The 15,602-nt window shown below is 56.9% G+C and overlaps 2 protein-coding genes across 2 annotated transcripts in view; one reads left to right on the forward strand and one right to left on the reverse strand.

Moving 5' to 3' along the window:
• The window catches only part of LOC114083525 (sialic acid-binding Ig-like lectin 9), a 44,123-nt gene that overhangs the window by 14,252 nt on the left and 14,269 nt on the right, over nucleotides 1-15,602 (forward strand). The gene's annotated exons all lie outside the window — the stretch shown is intronic.
• Ceacam18 (CEA cell adhesion molecule 18) lies at nucleotides 235-14,791 on the reverse strand. Its single transcript, XM_071604881.1, has 6 exons — nucleotides 14,707-14,791; nucleotides 6,120-6,479; nucleotides 4,650-4,931; nucleotides 3,785-4,057; nucleotides 2,617-2,758; nucleotides 235-302 (listed from the first exon to the last, which is right to left on the reverse strand). The coding sequence occupies exons 1-6, from the start codon at nucleotides 14,789-14,791 to the stop codon at nucleotides 284-286; spliced, it is 1,161 nt and encodes a 386-aa protein (XP_071460982.1). The 3' UTR covers nucleotides 235-283.

The following is a 15,602-nucleotide window of genomic DNA, read 5'->3' on the forward strand; positions in this document are numbered from 1 at the left end:
CAGAGCTCAGCCCAGGACCCGCCCAGCCTGCTCCCATTGGTCAGCTCTGACTGACAAGCAGAATGGCCAGTGGCCATGCCGCCCATGATGTCATCTCTCAGGACCCAGATGGGGTCTTCAGACTTGTAGGAGCCTCTGTCTTCAAGTTCCCTCCCTGACTGTCCCTGCCAGGGAGACCCTGAGGCCTTCCCAGTGCACCTGTCCCTGGTTGGGACTCTGAGCTCCTCCCCGTCGCTCTCCACTCACCTCCTTGCTGGACGGGGACTGTCCTCCAGGTCTCAGGTCAGGTAGCCCGATTCCTCCTGGGGAAGAATGAAGGAGTCAGGTCCAAGGTCCTTAAGTCCTGGGGACACTGAGGCCTGAAGGAGCCCAAGGTCTCACCAAGCCCCGTCTCAGGGGACCCAGGGGCTGGAAGAGATGAACTGCGGGCGTCCCCTCTACTCTAGTCCTCACCATGCCCAGACCTGACTTTCAATACCAGGTTGTCTTGACATCAGAAGAAGGATGAGCAGGATCCGCCCTGGACGGTGCCCATCCTTATCCCAGTGCAGGTGAGGGTCAGAGGTGCTGATGATGTCCTCCTAGGGGAGGGTCCGGGACCCCTGGCCACGTGGGCTCCCTGCTTCCCTCCAGCCTCCAGTCCCTGAGATCAGGAGGGGCCTGCTCCAGGAGGGATGTGGCCTCAGGTGGGTCCCCCCTGCTCAGCGGGAAGCTCTGAGACCTGGTGTCCTCTGAGCCCTGCCTTGTGGGGGTCAGCAGCCTGCCTTTCCCCCTGCCCTCCCAGGCTCCTGGGCCTGCCCTGCCCTGCTCCTCCTCCTGCGTCCTGCACACTCTCAGTCTCTTTCCCAGCTGCCTCCTCTCTGCCCTGTTGAGGATGAGGTTCTGTCCCCACCTGGGCCTTTCCTTGTCCCATGCAGGGTGCTTTCTCACGGGGTGGTGGGGAGGGATCATTTGTGGTTGTCTCTCTACTTTTTATTGATAAAGACGTTGTGTTTTACTCTTCAAAACATCTCGTGTAACTGGCCTAGAGCAACTGTCCAGTAGGACCTTTGCAATGGTGCAGAAGGTCTGTGTCTGCATGTCCCATGTGGTGGACAGTGGCCACGCGGGGTGGCCAAGCACTTGACGGATAGTGTGACTGAGGACCTGAATTTTTTGCTTATTTAATTTTAAGCCATTTTAAATTTAAAGACCTGCATATGGCTAGTGTCTCCCATATTTTTAACTCAAGCCTAGAGACCCTCCCTTTAAGGTAGTATAAATTTAATATTCAATGAAGCCAGTACTAAATGTCTTCAAATGTGTAACCTTTAAATTAGAAGACCTTTCAAATAATTGTGATCTCAAGGTTTGCATTTCACTTAGGTTTAAGTTTAGCTTCAATTATAAAATGAAGGTTTGTTCAGTGAAGAAGAATTTTGGTGTGCTGGACACCTGGGTGTATGGGAGGGTCCTTGGGGACTGAACTGAGACTGGACATGCCAATTCCAGGTGATGATACAGGCTGGTTGCCGTGGGTGACCAGCATGCTCTACCACACACTCCTGCTGTGACGTGCTGCCTCGCCACAGGCCCCAGGACAGGGGACCCACTAACCAGGACTGACTTCCCAACACTGTGGCCCAACATCAACCTTCATCTGTACAAGTTGCCTCTCTCAGGTGTTTTGTTGCAGTGACAGAAGGCTGACAGTCACCATTGTCGGGATTATTACCACTGTCACCGAGAACATCTTACTGTTACACCACAGCATCACCATGGTCAGCAGAGACACCATCATCAGCACCATTGTAACCAGCCTGGCCATCACCATCATTGCCATCATGACCAGTGTCACTGCTACTTATTAACATCCACTCCAGTGGTTCTCAGCCAGGGGAATCTTGCCCTCCACATGGACTTCATGGTGCCTGGAGAGATTTCAGTGGTCTCATCTGGGGGTGGGGGTGGTTTTTATTACTGGCCTCGAGTGGGCAGGGGCCAGGGACCTACAATGCACAGGACAACCTTACCCCCACCTTGAAGAATTTTCTGTCCCTAAATGACGGTGGTGCCAAGGTGAGACACTGGTCCACTTTCTGCCCAGGACACTGGGATCCCTGTCCTCAGCGCATGTCCAATGCCCACATCATCCTGCAGGGCAGGTGGGACTCTCAGCGTCCTCCAGGAGGGGCTAGGGGAGCTCTGGGGGAAGTGGCCTGCTCAGGGCCCCTGTCCAGCTAGTGCAGGGCGGGGTCTTGACCACACTGTCCAATCTCCCCCTGCCTGTCGACCTCTGGCCCCTGTGTCCCCACTTGCTTGGCAACGTGTGACCACGGGTCCCTGCCACATGCTGGATGCCTGATGTGACCCTCCCACTGTCAGCCCTGTCCTCGAGGCAGAGACCGAGACCCACAGTTGAAACCCAGAGAAACTGGGCTGAGGAGAAGGGGTCCCTGCAGCTACCTGGAGTCGTGGCCAGCGCTCACCCCCACCGTCTCCCCCCCCTGGCCTGGGTTCTGTCCACCTGCGCCAGCTCCTGGCCTGTGTCCCCTCCAGCCCTGCCTTCCCTTCTGCAGCCAGAGCTGGCCTTGAGTCCCAGCCCCACCAGGTCCCCCCTGCCAGAGCCATGGGCACCTGCGGAGGTAGAGTCTGACCAGGCCGTAGACCAGGATCCCACAGAGGTAGCTGCAGCCCAGGGACGTCACCAAAATGAGGAACCCCACCAAGGGGCCCGAGATGGAGAAGCCAGGAGGAGGCGGAGGAGCAGGCGAGGGTCCTGGGGAGAGAACACCCAGGTCAGGACCCCACTCAGTCCTCATTCACCCCCTCCCTGTGCCCACCCACCTCTGTGCTTCAAAGACTTATCGGCGCTTCCTCTGGGCAGAGCACTGTCCCAGGGACCAGGCAGTGGGCATCCACCAGCAAAGGAAGCAAACTCCCTGCCCTCCTGCGGGGAAGTGGAGATGGCCAATATCATCGCAGGGGGCCATGGTGCTCCAGAGAGGCAGGGCTAGAGAGTGACTTGAAGTCATGGATTCATTGTACGAATGTCCCCTGGTCACCACCTGTGTGCTTGACACTATGTTCAGAATTGGGGACGAATGACAAGTGACAGAGCTTGCAGTTTTGGAGCAGCAAGTTGTGAATCAGGGGGTCTCTCGGGGACATGGTGCCTGGCCCGTCCTGGAGCCCAGCCCGCTGTGAGGTGTGACCGAGTGTCCAGCCCACATCCTGCCCCTGCTCACAGCTGGCTCTGGGGTGACCGGCTGGCAGCCCCCTGGGCCCTTCCTTGCAGTCTCACGCTGTGTGGGGACTGTCCTGACACTGCACATGGGGACCTGAGTCTGGGAACCTGAGCTGCCTGCTCCTGCTCCGTGTGATGGCCAGGGCAGGGCCAGGATGTGACCTGGGTCTGAGACCCCAGACTCCTCCTGCTTCCTGGCCTGTCCTGGGCTCTCTGGGCCTGTCGGCCTCTCCCCTCGACACAGAAAGCTGGATGTGTGGAGGGGGAGCAGCCACCTTCCCTGTCTTAGACTCAAGGCCACGATTCCGTGACAGGCACACAGGTAGGATGGTGGCCAGCACGGGACACGTGCTCAGTAAATGACAGCTCCCACTGTCCCCAGGATTCTCCCTGGTCCCTATGTGAGGGGTCTGGAGCATTCAGAGGAGGCAGCTTTGGACCTGGACACTGAGGACAGGGAGGACACCACCAGAAGCCGTGAGCATGGGGTGGCACTGTCTAGGCACAGCAGGGAGGGGAGACCTGGAGAGGTGACCTGGAAGGGGCTGTGGCACTCACGGGGAGGCTGGATCCTGACGTCCCCGTAGAAGGCCAGCTGGGTCACCGGGTTCTCTCCGATGCATCGGTAATTGCCCATCTGCTCCCAGGCCACGAGGGAGAAGTTCAAGTTTGCATCCGAGCTCAGCAGGGAGCCGTTGTGGAGCCAGTGGTACTTGGGACTTGGGTCGGAATCACAAGAGCACTCCAGCTTCACCTGGGAGCCGATGCCAGCCGTCAGGGCGCCGTCGAAGCCCTCGAGGTTGGTGGACAGGCTCACGTAGTCAGGCCCATCTGCAGAGACAGGGCAGGAGACCTGCAGCTGCGCTTCTGCCCTCTCCAGCCAGGAGAGGCCCCACTCTGTGCCCCAAGCTGGTCAGGACCCCCTGCCACCAAGCAGGGGAGCCCTGTCAGCGACTTTAGGAGTAGTGACAGCGTCTGCCACCATCAGCCCTAGGGGCCCCTCAGTCCCAGGGAGATGACCTCCAGTGACAGCGCAGGTTGGTGTGCCGCAGGCCAGGGTGTGTGCTGGTCTCCGTGCACCTCCACAGGCTTGGAAACTTAATCGACGGAATCAACTCACACTGATCCTCTGAGAACCGCTTTCTTGTAAGCAGCCCCCTCTGTACAAAGCCAGAGCTCGGTGACCTCCCAGGGCCCATTGCTAATCACAGAAATGGGGACATGGGTTCCTCTTGAAAACCGAGTCAGCATGGTGCTGAGTGAGGTGGGGGAAGTTCCGGATCCAGAGCAGAAGATTCGAAGTCGGGATTCGAACCCGGACCAAGCAGGCTTGCCGGCTCTTCTGATCTGCCTGCCTCATGGCCACGTCCCAGGAAGGCCTTGCCCCTGGCCTCTCGCCCACCCACACCCCCAGAGCACTCACAGGCCACAGTCAGAGAGATGGTGTCACTTTTCTGAAGAATGTCTGGGAAGCTCTCGTATCTCTGTATGACGCACTGAAGAGTCCTGTCATGGCGGCTGACCCTGCGGATGACCAGCGTCCTGCCGTCTGCAGATATTGCTATGCGCTGACTGGCTGAGATGGGCACGCTGTTCCGGTACCACTCGATGTGGGAGGCGTTGGTGTGGCATTGGGCCGCCACGGAATCCAAGTTCTCCACCACGGAGCTGGCGTTGGCCGAGATGACCGGTGCGGGCCCCAACTCTGGGAGAAGCAGGAGAAGAGGGTTAGGTGTGGGGACTGCCTCCCCAGCTCTGCTCTCCCAGGGTGGTCTTGGGGTGTGTGCAAGAGAAGCCAAGAGCTTGGAGCTCAGAGGGTCGGAGAAGCAGGGCGTGGGCAACCAGCTGCCCAGGTGGGCCCTTGCCTGGGCCCCTGCTGCCCATCTGCTGCAGTATGATGAGCTCGTGGCATAACAATGGGGACTGGTGGTTTCTGAACCCCAAACCAGGAACCCTCATCCGAGGAGCCGTGAGAGATGGCATCTGGACCCCCCATGGGGCTCCTGGTACCTGGGTCTGGTTCACTTTACAAATGCTCCCTCAACCTACAGCAGACACATGGTGGGAATCTCCCCATGCCACGGAGGAGGACACTGTGGTCACAGAGAGAAGACACCTGGCTCAGGGCTGTGCAGCACTCTGAGTCAGAGGGAAACACAGCTCCCTGTCTTCCATATGGACAGTCTCCTCCCCTGCCCTGGGGAGCCCCCTGGAACTGTCTGGTGGCCCCTGGGTTAAGCTCTGTAAAATGTCCTCCCTGAAGCATGGAGGGGCTGATGGCTTGTGTCCCATCTGTAGATAGGTGGGGGGTGACATCCTATCACTGCTTTTTGTTATATAGGATTCCGTCTCAGCCAACTAGAGAGAGATTCCCACTGACCCTAAAGCCATATGAGAAATGCCCATGGACAGAGCCACAAGGCGGGTAATCGTAGTGTCTTCTAGGACCCCAGGGCCTCTGCTAAGCAGCCACAAGAAACAAATTCGGTCATCAGCCTGCAAGAGCCTGGACTGGCTTCTCCCCCAGCTAATCCTCTACAAAGGAACAGCGCTGGCCAGAGTCCTTTGGAGTCTTAGAACAGAGACCCAGCTGAGCGTCACGTGGACCTCTGTCCAGCAGGAGCTGTGTGGTAACACAGGGGTGGCCTTAGGCAGCTGGCCTGTGGCTGGGTGTTATGCAGCAGTAAAAAGTCACACTTTCCCACAGTGAAACCAGAGCCCTGGAGGTGGCGAGCAGCCCTGTGCGCAGGAGAAGCTGGGCGGCCATCGCCAAGGCTCCCTGTGCCGTGCCTTCCGGAGACACTCAGACTGCATGATTTCCAAGGTGTCCCCTCCTAGAGCCCTCGGGTCCAGCTCCCATCTGCGGTGGGCAAAGGGACCACCTGCCATTCACCTAGGACCTCCAGCCAGCCAGTGGCTCTTTGGGTCCCATTGCCAGTGTCCACCCGAACCGTGTAGTTCCCCGTGTCATTTAAGGTGCACATCCTGAAGGACAGGTAGCCTTTGCTGGTCACCGTCACCAGGTTGCTGTACAAGGGCCCAGGGACCTTGGAATCGGGGGGCCTGAAGCTGATGATCATGGTGTCCGCGCTGTCCTCTGCGCCCTGGTACCAGCTGTATTCCTGAACACCCTCGGGCACGTTCTCCAGGGCCAGGACATTCCTGTGTCTCTCAACGGCAGTGAGAGAGTCTGGGCTGATGAAGAGCTGCCCGGAGGCCTGGCAGGGCCCACAGGCCAGCAGGCTGGCTGCCACTGGTAAGAGAAGAGGAGAGACTGAGTCCTGAGCCACCAGGGGGTGGCCCCCGGAACACTGTGTGCGAGGGAGAGCGATCCCTGGCCTGGCCCTTCCTGTCCGCTGCCCTTGGCCGCTGCCTGGTCCATTATTTCCTTCATCATCTCCTAGCCCGCCCTCCCCCTCGGTCCCTCAGCTCCCATCCACCCTCACACGACCGTCACGTGGACCTCAACAAAGCCCAATCGTGACCCTGCTGTCGTCTCCAGTGCCTCCTGTGGCCCCAGTGTTCTCAGGGTCAGTGCCAGCACATCCTCAGGACTTTCTCAGCAAGAGGTGATTAGGGGTCGCCTCCTTTGGGCCTCACCTGCCCCACACCTGCCCCACACCTCTGCACCCCTTCAGTCCTCCATGTACTTAGTTTTGAGAAGATGTGGCTTCGGGCTCTGCCCACTCACATGGGGCTCTCTGGATGAGCCGCGCTCTCCCAGTGCCAGCTTGGCCCCCGCTGTTCCCCTTATTGACACAGCGCCTGCTCCCCGCTGCACCCTCACTTCTCGGCTCTGATGTCTCCCCCAGCCTGGGTCAGGAGCCCCTGCCAGGCTCTCCAGCCCCCTGGACTTCCTTCATCCCAGCTGGGGACACTGGGGCTGTCAGGGCCTGGTGACAGGTCCCTGTGTCACCCTGTGCCTAGAGGTCCAGGGGGTGCAGGGCCGGGAACGTCTCGCTGAGCCCTGAGTGCCCAGCACCCTGAGAGGAACCCGGGGTGCTCGGCAGGGGCTGTCGGGGTGCTATTACTCTGAGACGGTCCACATTCGTCCAGGTTCTTGGGAGTGGGTGTGCATGGGGGTGGGACCTGTTACCACCCAGGACTCTGGCAGGTGTCCCCTGCTCTGTGCAGCCCACGCCTTGGCTGTGGAAGAGGCAAAGGAGCCTGAGACCCTGCTGCAGGCCTGGGTGGGGGCACTGGCCATGTTCCAGGCCTGCGTGGGGGGCACTGGCCATGTTCAGGGACAGAACTTGTGACCTCCAGTGAAGGATGACCGTTGTACAGGTTGGGGGCCCAGAGGGTGCTGGGAAGGAGGGTTGGGTGGGATCCACCTGGAGCTGGCGCAGGGCCAGGCAGACAGGCGCCAGGGAGAGGTGGTGGCAGGCCGCGGGTGGTCCAGGTTCAGGGCTCTGTGGTGTTGGGACTCAGAGCTGCGTGTGTCCCCGGGGCTGCATGTGCCTGCGCACACGTCCTGTGGTCTGTGTGCGTCTGTGGCCTGTGTCTACGGTGGGGGTGCCCAGGTGTGTGAGCCCAGGAGGGTCCTGTGGGGTCCTTCCCTCCCTCCCCACCGTCCTGGGAGTGGGGCTGGCCCTGGATGGGGAGGTTTCTGGCTCCCTCCCAGCCTGACTCCCCCGCTGACCTTCCCTGGGTCCTGGAAAACAGGTCTGGTCCCACTTACCCACAAGGAACAGGGGCCTGCAGGGGCCGCGCCTGGGGTCGGGAAGGTCCATGAACTGCTGGGGTCCCCAGGAAGAGTGTCCCCCCAGAGCCCGCAGCCTCTCTCCTCCCCCGACCTGCGTCTTCTGAGATGTGCTCTGTCCTGTCCCCTCTTCCTGGTGCTGGTCCTCCCCAGGGTGGACTCTGCCCCGCAGGGCGGGAGTCGGGGAGGAGGGGCCCCGGGAGGAGGTCATTATCTTTATGGCCTCCTGTTGCCTTGAGCTCATTACTGGACTCTCTAATTTTTCCTGTGTCTATATTATATTTATGACACAGACTTGCTGCTGGTAAGCCAGGAGACACAGAAAAGCACATTAAAGTCGAGCAGAGAGCACTTTACCTGGTGTCTCCTTTCCCTTTGATCTGGGCTTCCTTCCAGGGCTGGGCCCACGTTTTTGGTGTCCTCTCGGGTTCTGGCCGGCTGCTCTGGCCCCTCCACCCTGTTCTTCCCTCCCTGTGTGGGGGCAGTGGACGTGTTCAGGGACAGCACTTGTGACCGCCAGTGAAGGGTGACAGACTTCCTTCCCCAGGGCCGTGTGGATGGCTGCAAGGTGTGCGTCAGACACCCAGACCCAACTCAGTGCAGGTGCGTTCCCTGCCAGGGGATCACAGGGTGGGGGTGGTCCCTTGGGTCACCACAGGGCTTGGACACTCCCATCGTCTAGTGACCGTGAGGCCATCCCCACCTCCTACCACAGGGCATTATCCACGTTTCTGGTGGGGCCAGTGTAAACCAGCCCACGTCCCCCCAGCCACCCGCAAGCCAGGTGACATACAGTGCATGGTACAGAGGTGACTGACCCTGTGTTGGGGCTGACGTGTTCCCTGTGCTCAACTTCACGTCATCATTTCAGCCTGCACTTCCACTTACAAAAAACTGACTCCCGTGGAGCAGAATGCCACTCACGCCTGCAGCCTCCCACAGCCAGTTCCTGTGTGTCTTGAACATCATTTTCTTTGTTTTTTTTTTTATGTGTGTGTGTTTGTAATTTGATTTTTGTTTATAGTGACCTTAGAAGCAATAAGCTCCATATATACAATGTCACTTTTTACATATAGTGTTTGTGTGCATGTACATAATGTAACTGTTTGCAGTCCTAGTGTTTCTAGAGGAACTTGTTACACATAATATAACTTGTTCTATAATGTGGATGAGTGTGCATGAGTGTGTGTGTGTGACTAGGCAGGTCATAGGCTACACCATGTGGGTGGGTGTGAGTGCACTCTAGGCTGTTCACACTATAACAAACTGCCCCAGGACACATTTCCCAAACCTAACTGGGTCCTTAAGCAATATGGGACTGTATGCAAACAGGGTACAGGAACGGGATGTCCCTGGTGACAGATGGTTGTCTGAGACCTTCAAAACCCCAGGATTGCACCGTGCAGAGGGAAGTCTGTGGCTAGGTTGGTGACTCATATCAGCACCCAGTTATCAAAATCATGAACTCCCAAACCTGGCTCTAAAGCTGTTATAGTCCAGGGTTTAAATCTTGTTATTGTTCATAAACCTTACAAACTCTGATCATCACAGGTGGACCACATGAATCTCAGTAGCATCATCCAGAAGATGCCTCCACCTTCAGGAACTCCGCTCCTTCCTCAGGGAACCCCCGACTGGGCCTGGCCCACCCCTTCTTGGATCCTCCATGACTTGTACTGTGTCATCTGAAACCTGTCCCTTTAGTCAGGAGTGGTGGCATCCAGTGACCACACAGGGACAGTTGGGAACTTGGTGAGAAGCCCCAAGGAAACTTTAACCTTCTTCTGGGGTCTAATGTTGTTCCTTCTTGTTTATCAAAATAGCAAAACGTCACAGTCCCTCCCAGGGCAAAGTGCGGCCCAGCACAGCCAGAGTGGACCTGATGTACCCTGCAGGAATGGTAACTCGTGATATCTGGGGAGAGGAAGGCAGGGGGGGTTCTCGCCTCCCCCACCCCATCTGGGCAAGCCCCGTCACCCCCAAAGCCTCACACCACCAGGTGAAGCCGGTGTTAGGTAAAACAGCCTCCTTGATCTTGTTGTGCATCCTCCTGGGAGGAATTCCTCCTGGAGCAAGAATTGGATAAAGATGGGGAGAGTCAGGAGCCCCCAACCAGCTTTCTGAGAAGACGAGGCACAGGGGACAGTAGAATAATATCACCAACCACAGCATTAACAGCACCAAGTGTGCCCTGTCGCTCTCTTTCCTCCTTAGTGAGGCTGTAAGTCTTGAGGCAGGAGAGTCTCTGGTGGGCAGGGTCAGAGCCAGGCAGCAGGAAGCACTGGGTGGAAAAAGAGGATGGGTCCCGGGAGGCAGAGCTGAGCCCTGTAGCCCTGGTGGGCAGCAGAGGGGCCTCACCACAGTACCCACCTGCGTTGGGTGCACAGGGGGCTCCGCTACAGAAGGAAAGCTGCCTGATCTTTCTGTGGCCCCAGGTCCTCGTCTTAGAGTGGACACCTCGGCCACAACCTTTATAAACCCGAGATCTGAAACCAGGTAGAATAAAGTCAATGACCAGAGGAACAAGAACCAACAGCGGCAAGGAAAATCGAGGGGGAGACGGGCCTTCTTCATGGACACCTGGAGTCCGTCCACCAGAGCCACGTCTACCGCAGATGTCCCAGGCAAGAGTTCGGTGCATTTTTTTTTTCATTTAAAAAAGCATAAAGTCATAATGGACGGGTGACAACTGGGACTTTTGTGAGAACATTGATTCCATGGTGGTGGTTCCTGGACCTGGTGCACACATTGTGGGAGAGGCTGTGACAGCAGATGTGGGGTCCAGGAGATGAAGATCCAGAAACAGCAAATGTCCAAGGGCAGCTGAAGGTCGTAGCATGCCTGTCCTGACAGGTGACAGTGACATGTCCACACCAAACCTGTCCCCATCTGACCAGTGGTGTTGGTGCCCCTGGAGACCTTCAGTGGGCTCTGCCCAGGAGATGGGGGTCTGGTTTGTGCCCATGTGCTCTGTTTCACCTGCTGGAAGCTGTTTTTCTTTGTGCACAACTTTTTTGATGATCACTAAGAAGAAACTCCTGAAACCTACCCAGGCTTGGCTGACTCATGCTCTGTGAACCTGCAAGTCTCCATGACTCACCACAATCTCTCTCTACTTCTCTTTTGAGCTTCAACTTCCTGGGAGCCATGCAATAACCTCAGCACAGACAGGAAGGAAGGAGACAGTGTTGGTTTTATTTGGCACACTCCACAGAAGTGAATCCAGACTGCATTTGTGCTGGGTTTCGGGGTGCACACCTGTAATCTCAGGGTTTGGGAGGCTGAGACAGGAGGATCACGAGTTCAAAGCCAGCCTCTGGAAAAGTGAGGTGCTAAGCATCTCTGTGAGACCCTGTTTCTCAATAAAACACAAAATAGAGCTGGGGATGTGGCTCCGTGGCCGAGTGCCCCAGAGTTCAACCCCAGGTATTGTTGTTCGTTGCCGTCAGGAATTGAGTTTTCAACTGTAGCCTGACTCTCCTCTCTTCTCCAAGGAGCATTTCACAACAGATCTTACTCCTTGTCACAGCAACTTGACACTTCTTCTGAGAATTGTCTCTGAACAAAATTGAAATGCAAATCTTTGGATGTCTGTTTATGCCTAAAATAAATCAACTCCGTGTCTTCATGCCTTGGAGGGGTCAGGGTTGTGGAACTGGGTTCCCTTCCTTGGATATTGTCTCTGGGCTTAGCATGTGTGTGACCAATGCGTGTGTCCCAGTGTGTGCATGTGCTTTTCATTCTAAATACTAGGTCAGTTTTCCTTGAACACAGGTTTCCAATCCTCCTGGAAGACGTCGTGTCTGTTCCAAGGATCCCAATATCTCCAGAGTCCCAGGGACACCTCACTTTTAGACTTGAATGTTCCCTTATCTCTCAGCAGACACTTGCTCAGCTCTGCTTTATTCACGATCTTGGCTGTATATTCACACAGCACAGGATCTACAAGTTGGAAAGTTAAATAAAAATTCAGTTTATTTTCCTAACACTAATTGTCCCCCAAATTAAACTCATAGGAGAATTTTAAAGTCACAAATGAAAAATGTCGTCAGAATGGAATGCAAATATTTTTTCATGACTAGACATCGCTATTAAATACCAATAGGTGATCAATATAACAGTCAGATTTAGTGTGCTAGGGGCATATCTCTGTGATGAGAGTGAGTCTGCCTCTAACAGGTGGTGGAATTGAGAATCGCTGTTTATTCTCTGACCACTGATAAACTTGAATGTTCATCCAGGACCGTTGCTGAAAAGCCTTTAGCTGAGCTTCTCCCAGAGACCTGGCCCATACTCCAAATCAGTCCTTTAATTTACTTTTTTACTTGCTAAGATCCCAGATGCACGCTGGCCTTCCATTTTTGAGAGAATAAAGTGAACAGCTCAATTCTTCTCCAAATGCTTGGTCCCCGTCTGAACAGGAGGAAAGCACCAGGAAGCTTCAGTAGAGGGCGCCCTACAAGTCACCTGCCCCTGCAGCTCAGAACCACCCAGGCCAGCCCAGCCCAGGGAAGCCAGGACACAAGGCTGAAGGCGATGTGATGTCCTGGGGGGCCAGGGAGGAGGGCAGTGGGCGGCACAAATCAGCTATGGACTTGACTCATCGGTAAAGTACCAATAATGATTTCTTCACTGTAACCCATGTTCCTTGCCAAAGTGAGATGTCCATCACAAGGGAAGGGGCGGGGCGAGGGGAAGGTCTGGGGCTTCCAGTGTTCTGAGAGCCAAACCAGCTCTGAAAACGAGTCTACTCTGTTTTAATTTAAATCAGATGTATTTTAAACTGCTACCTAAAACATAAAACTGAGGACACGGATGGGAACCACGTGCTGTTCAGCACCTGCAAACGCTGCATCGTGTTGGAGACGGCCAAACTCAGCTCCTGGGACACTCACCGTTTCTTTATGGTGAGAGCACGCAAGTCCTTGGTGCCCTTGTGGTCTGCAGCTTGCAGACCCTCTCTGCAGTCTCCCCCCAGGTCTCCCACCTTAAGGACAACAGATGCATTGGATTAGCAACCACCCTAGTGACTTTCTCTTGATGACAAGGGCAGAGACTTTGTTACCAAGCAGGGAAGGTGTAAACCAGTGAATACTAAATAAAGGCTCTTGGGCAAGTTTTCTAACACCCAGCAGCCTCGGTTCTCCCTTTAGTAAAAGAGATAATAGCATCTTCATAATAGAGCGGCCGTGATTCGAGGAGATTAAGAAGCCATTGCTCTCATAAGCCTTTGCCATAGCAATTGCTATCAGGTTATTTTGATTGCAGAATGAAGAAAGCGGCCTCAGGACACGTGCACAGATGAATGGGTAAGTGAGTAACTCTCTGGCATTTCCTGGTCCCCTCCTGAAGCCTCGCTCCCCCTCCCAGGTCCTCCAACCTTCTCTCACTCTCTTCTTGCTCCTACTCAAGGTCTGTATTTAGACCATTTCCCGAGGCTGTAGCAAAGCACCTGACACTGGATACTTTGTAAAGAAGCAGGGTTCTTTAGCTCACAGCTTTGGAGGCTGAAAGTCCAGGCTTGGGTGCCTCACCTGTTTGGCCTGGTGAGGGACTTCCGGCTACATGACAACATGGCCCCTCTTTTGATAATGACCTTCTTTTACAACAATCAACTGGAGTCCTATGACAACGACATTCATTCCTTCTGAGGGTTATGCCCAGTGACCTTATCAGGTCCCAGTAGGCCCCCCACCTCCCAACATGGCCACACTGGGGACATGCTTCCAACACATGGACATCCAAGCCCCAGCTCTTTCCAGTGGAGGCCTCTCCCCCACACAGCCCCAGTGAGACGCCCATGTGGGAGGAGGGGCAGGACACATCCACATACTGTTAGGCCACCACCTGGGCAGCCCTTGGCTCAGGCAGGTGACGTATGAAATCAACCCACAGAGAAGACCTTCCTGGGCCGCCCTGTCCACCATCACACCCAGCTCGGGGCAGAGGTTTGCGCTGAGGATGGAGGAGGCAGGACCCTTCTCCGCCCTGGCAGTGGGCAGAGCAGTGCACCAGTGGGTCTGTCTGGCGAGGGCCCTCTTGGTCCACGTGGCCCCTGCTCACAGTGGCCTCCCGTGGTGGGAGGGCCAAGGTGCTTCTCTACTCCAAGGACAGTGACCCACTCAGGAGGGCTCCACTCTCAGGCCCTGATGGCCTCCCGAGGCCCCACCCCTGAACTCCATCACCTCAGGGTTAGGACTTCAGCACAGGAACAGGTGGTGACGGGGACATTCCTCTCAGAGCATCAAGCAGCTGTCAGCAGCCGCAGGTGTGGGCTCCATGGGGGACAGCGTGACCAGGTGCGGCAGGCCAGGGTGCTGGGAGGTGAGAGATGAGAAAGGACCTGCAGGCGGGCTGAGCCCCACCTTGGTGAGAAGGGCAGGTGAGCAGGGAGGAGGCGGGCGCTGAGGAGGCCCCGCCCATCTCCGCCCCTGGCCAGGTCACCCCCTGGCAGGGCCCTGTCTCTGGGAATATCCCTCCAGTCCGCGGAGAGGACAGACCACGTCCCGTCTCACATGAGGCCCCGACCCACAGCTAAGTGCTCGTTGGCAACTTGTCTGAGTCCTGGCCTGGGGGGGCCCTCGAGGGCGTGGACGGAGCTGGCTGCTGGGCTCTGAGGCCAGAGAGCAGAAGCCACTGTGTTCACAGGGAGTGAGGGAGCGATGGCTGCCTCCACCCGTCACCAGGACGCTGCCCGCCTTCTAGCCCCCGATGCCCACACCTGGCTGCACAGGCTGCCTCTAGGCCTCCTCCACCTGGTGCTCCTGACCCTGCTGACCTGACCCTGGGGGACTGCTCTCTGCAGGGTCAGATGGTAGCCGCATCTCTGGCCTCCACCCACTAGGGGGCAGGAGCTCCGCCATGTCCCAGTCAAGTATTATGAAGTGCCTGCCCAGGTGGCCAGGGGTCCTAGGGGTGGAATTGAGCAAGGCTGAGAGACAGCCTGGACCACCCTGTGACTTCCTCATGCCAACCCAGGGAGGGACCACTTCCTGGTGCAAAATAAGGGGCACAGCAGCACCTCAGCCTGGGCAGGAGCACTCCTAGACGTGGTGTTCCCACCTCTTGGGCCTCAGAGGACCTCAGAGGTCCCTGTGTGACCCCCAGACAGGATGTGCATGGCTGATCCTAAAGGAACGGTGGGCGGTGCACACATTTCCCGCCCAGGCCCCTGGAAACCAGGAAGCCCAGAGAAAGGGCACAGGGGCCCTGGTCCCCCTCTGAGTGGGTCTCTGGGCCCTGGAGGTGGGGTTTCCGTCCATTCTGTGCAGAAGGGCAATTCCCCTGGAGGGCGGGCCTGAGGGTCCTCTTCTGTCATTGCCCAGGCCTCGGCCCCTCCCCAGCTTCCGTGGGTCCTGCAGCTTCCCCTCCGCAGGCTCTGGCTGCTCTGCTCAGTCCCAGGAGCCCAGGACCCTCTGCCTCCCGATGCTGCGGCTGCTGCTGCTGCTGTCCCTGCTGTGGGCAGTGGAGGGGGCCTGTGCAGAGGGACCAGGGAGGGGACACAATGATGGCCCTCGGCTTCCCCCGTGGTGCCTGCCTCAGGATCCAGGATACAGTGTGGATGTGCTGAAGTCCGTGACGGTGCAGGAGGGTCTGTGTGTCCTGGTGCCCTGCAGCTTCTCCTGCCTCGGCTCAGGGAGTGGCCCCGTCTCTGGCTACTGGTTCTGAGCAGGG

Source organism: Marmota flaviventris, chromosome 18 (genome assembly GCF_047511675.1).
Source record: "Marmota flaviventris isolate mMarFla1 chromosome 18, mMarFla1.hap1, whole genome shotgun sequence".
Taxonomy (NCBI): domain Eukaryota; kingdom Metazoa; phylum Chordata; class Mammalia; order Rodentia; family Sciuridae; genus Marmota; species Marmota flaviventris.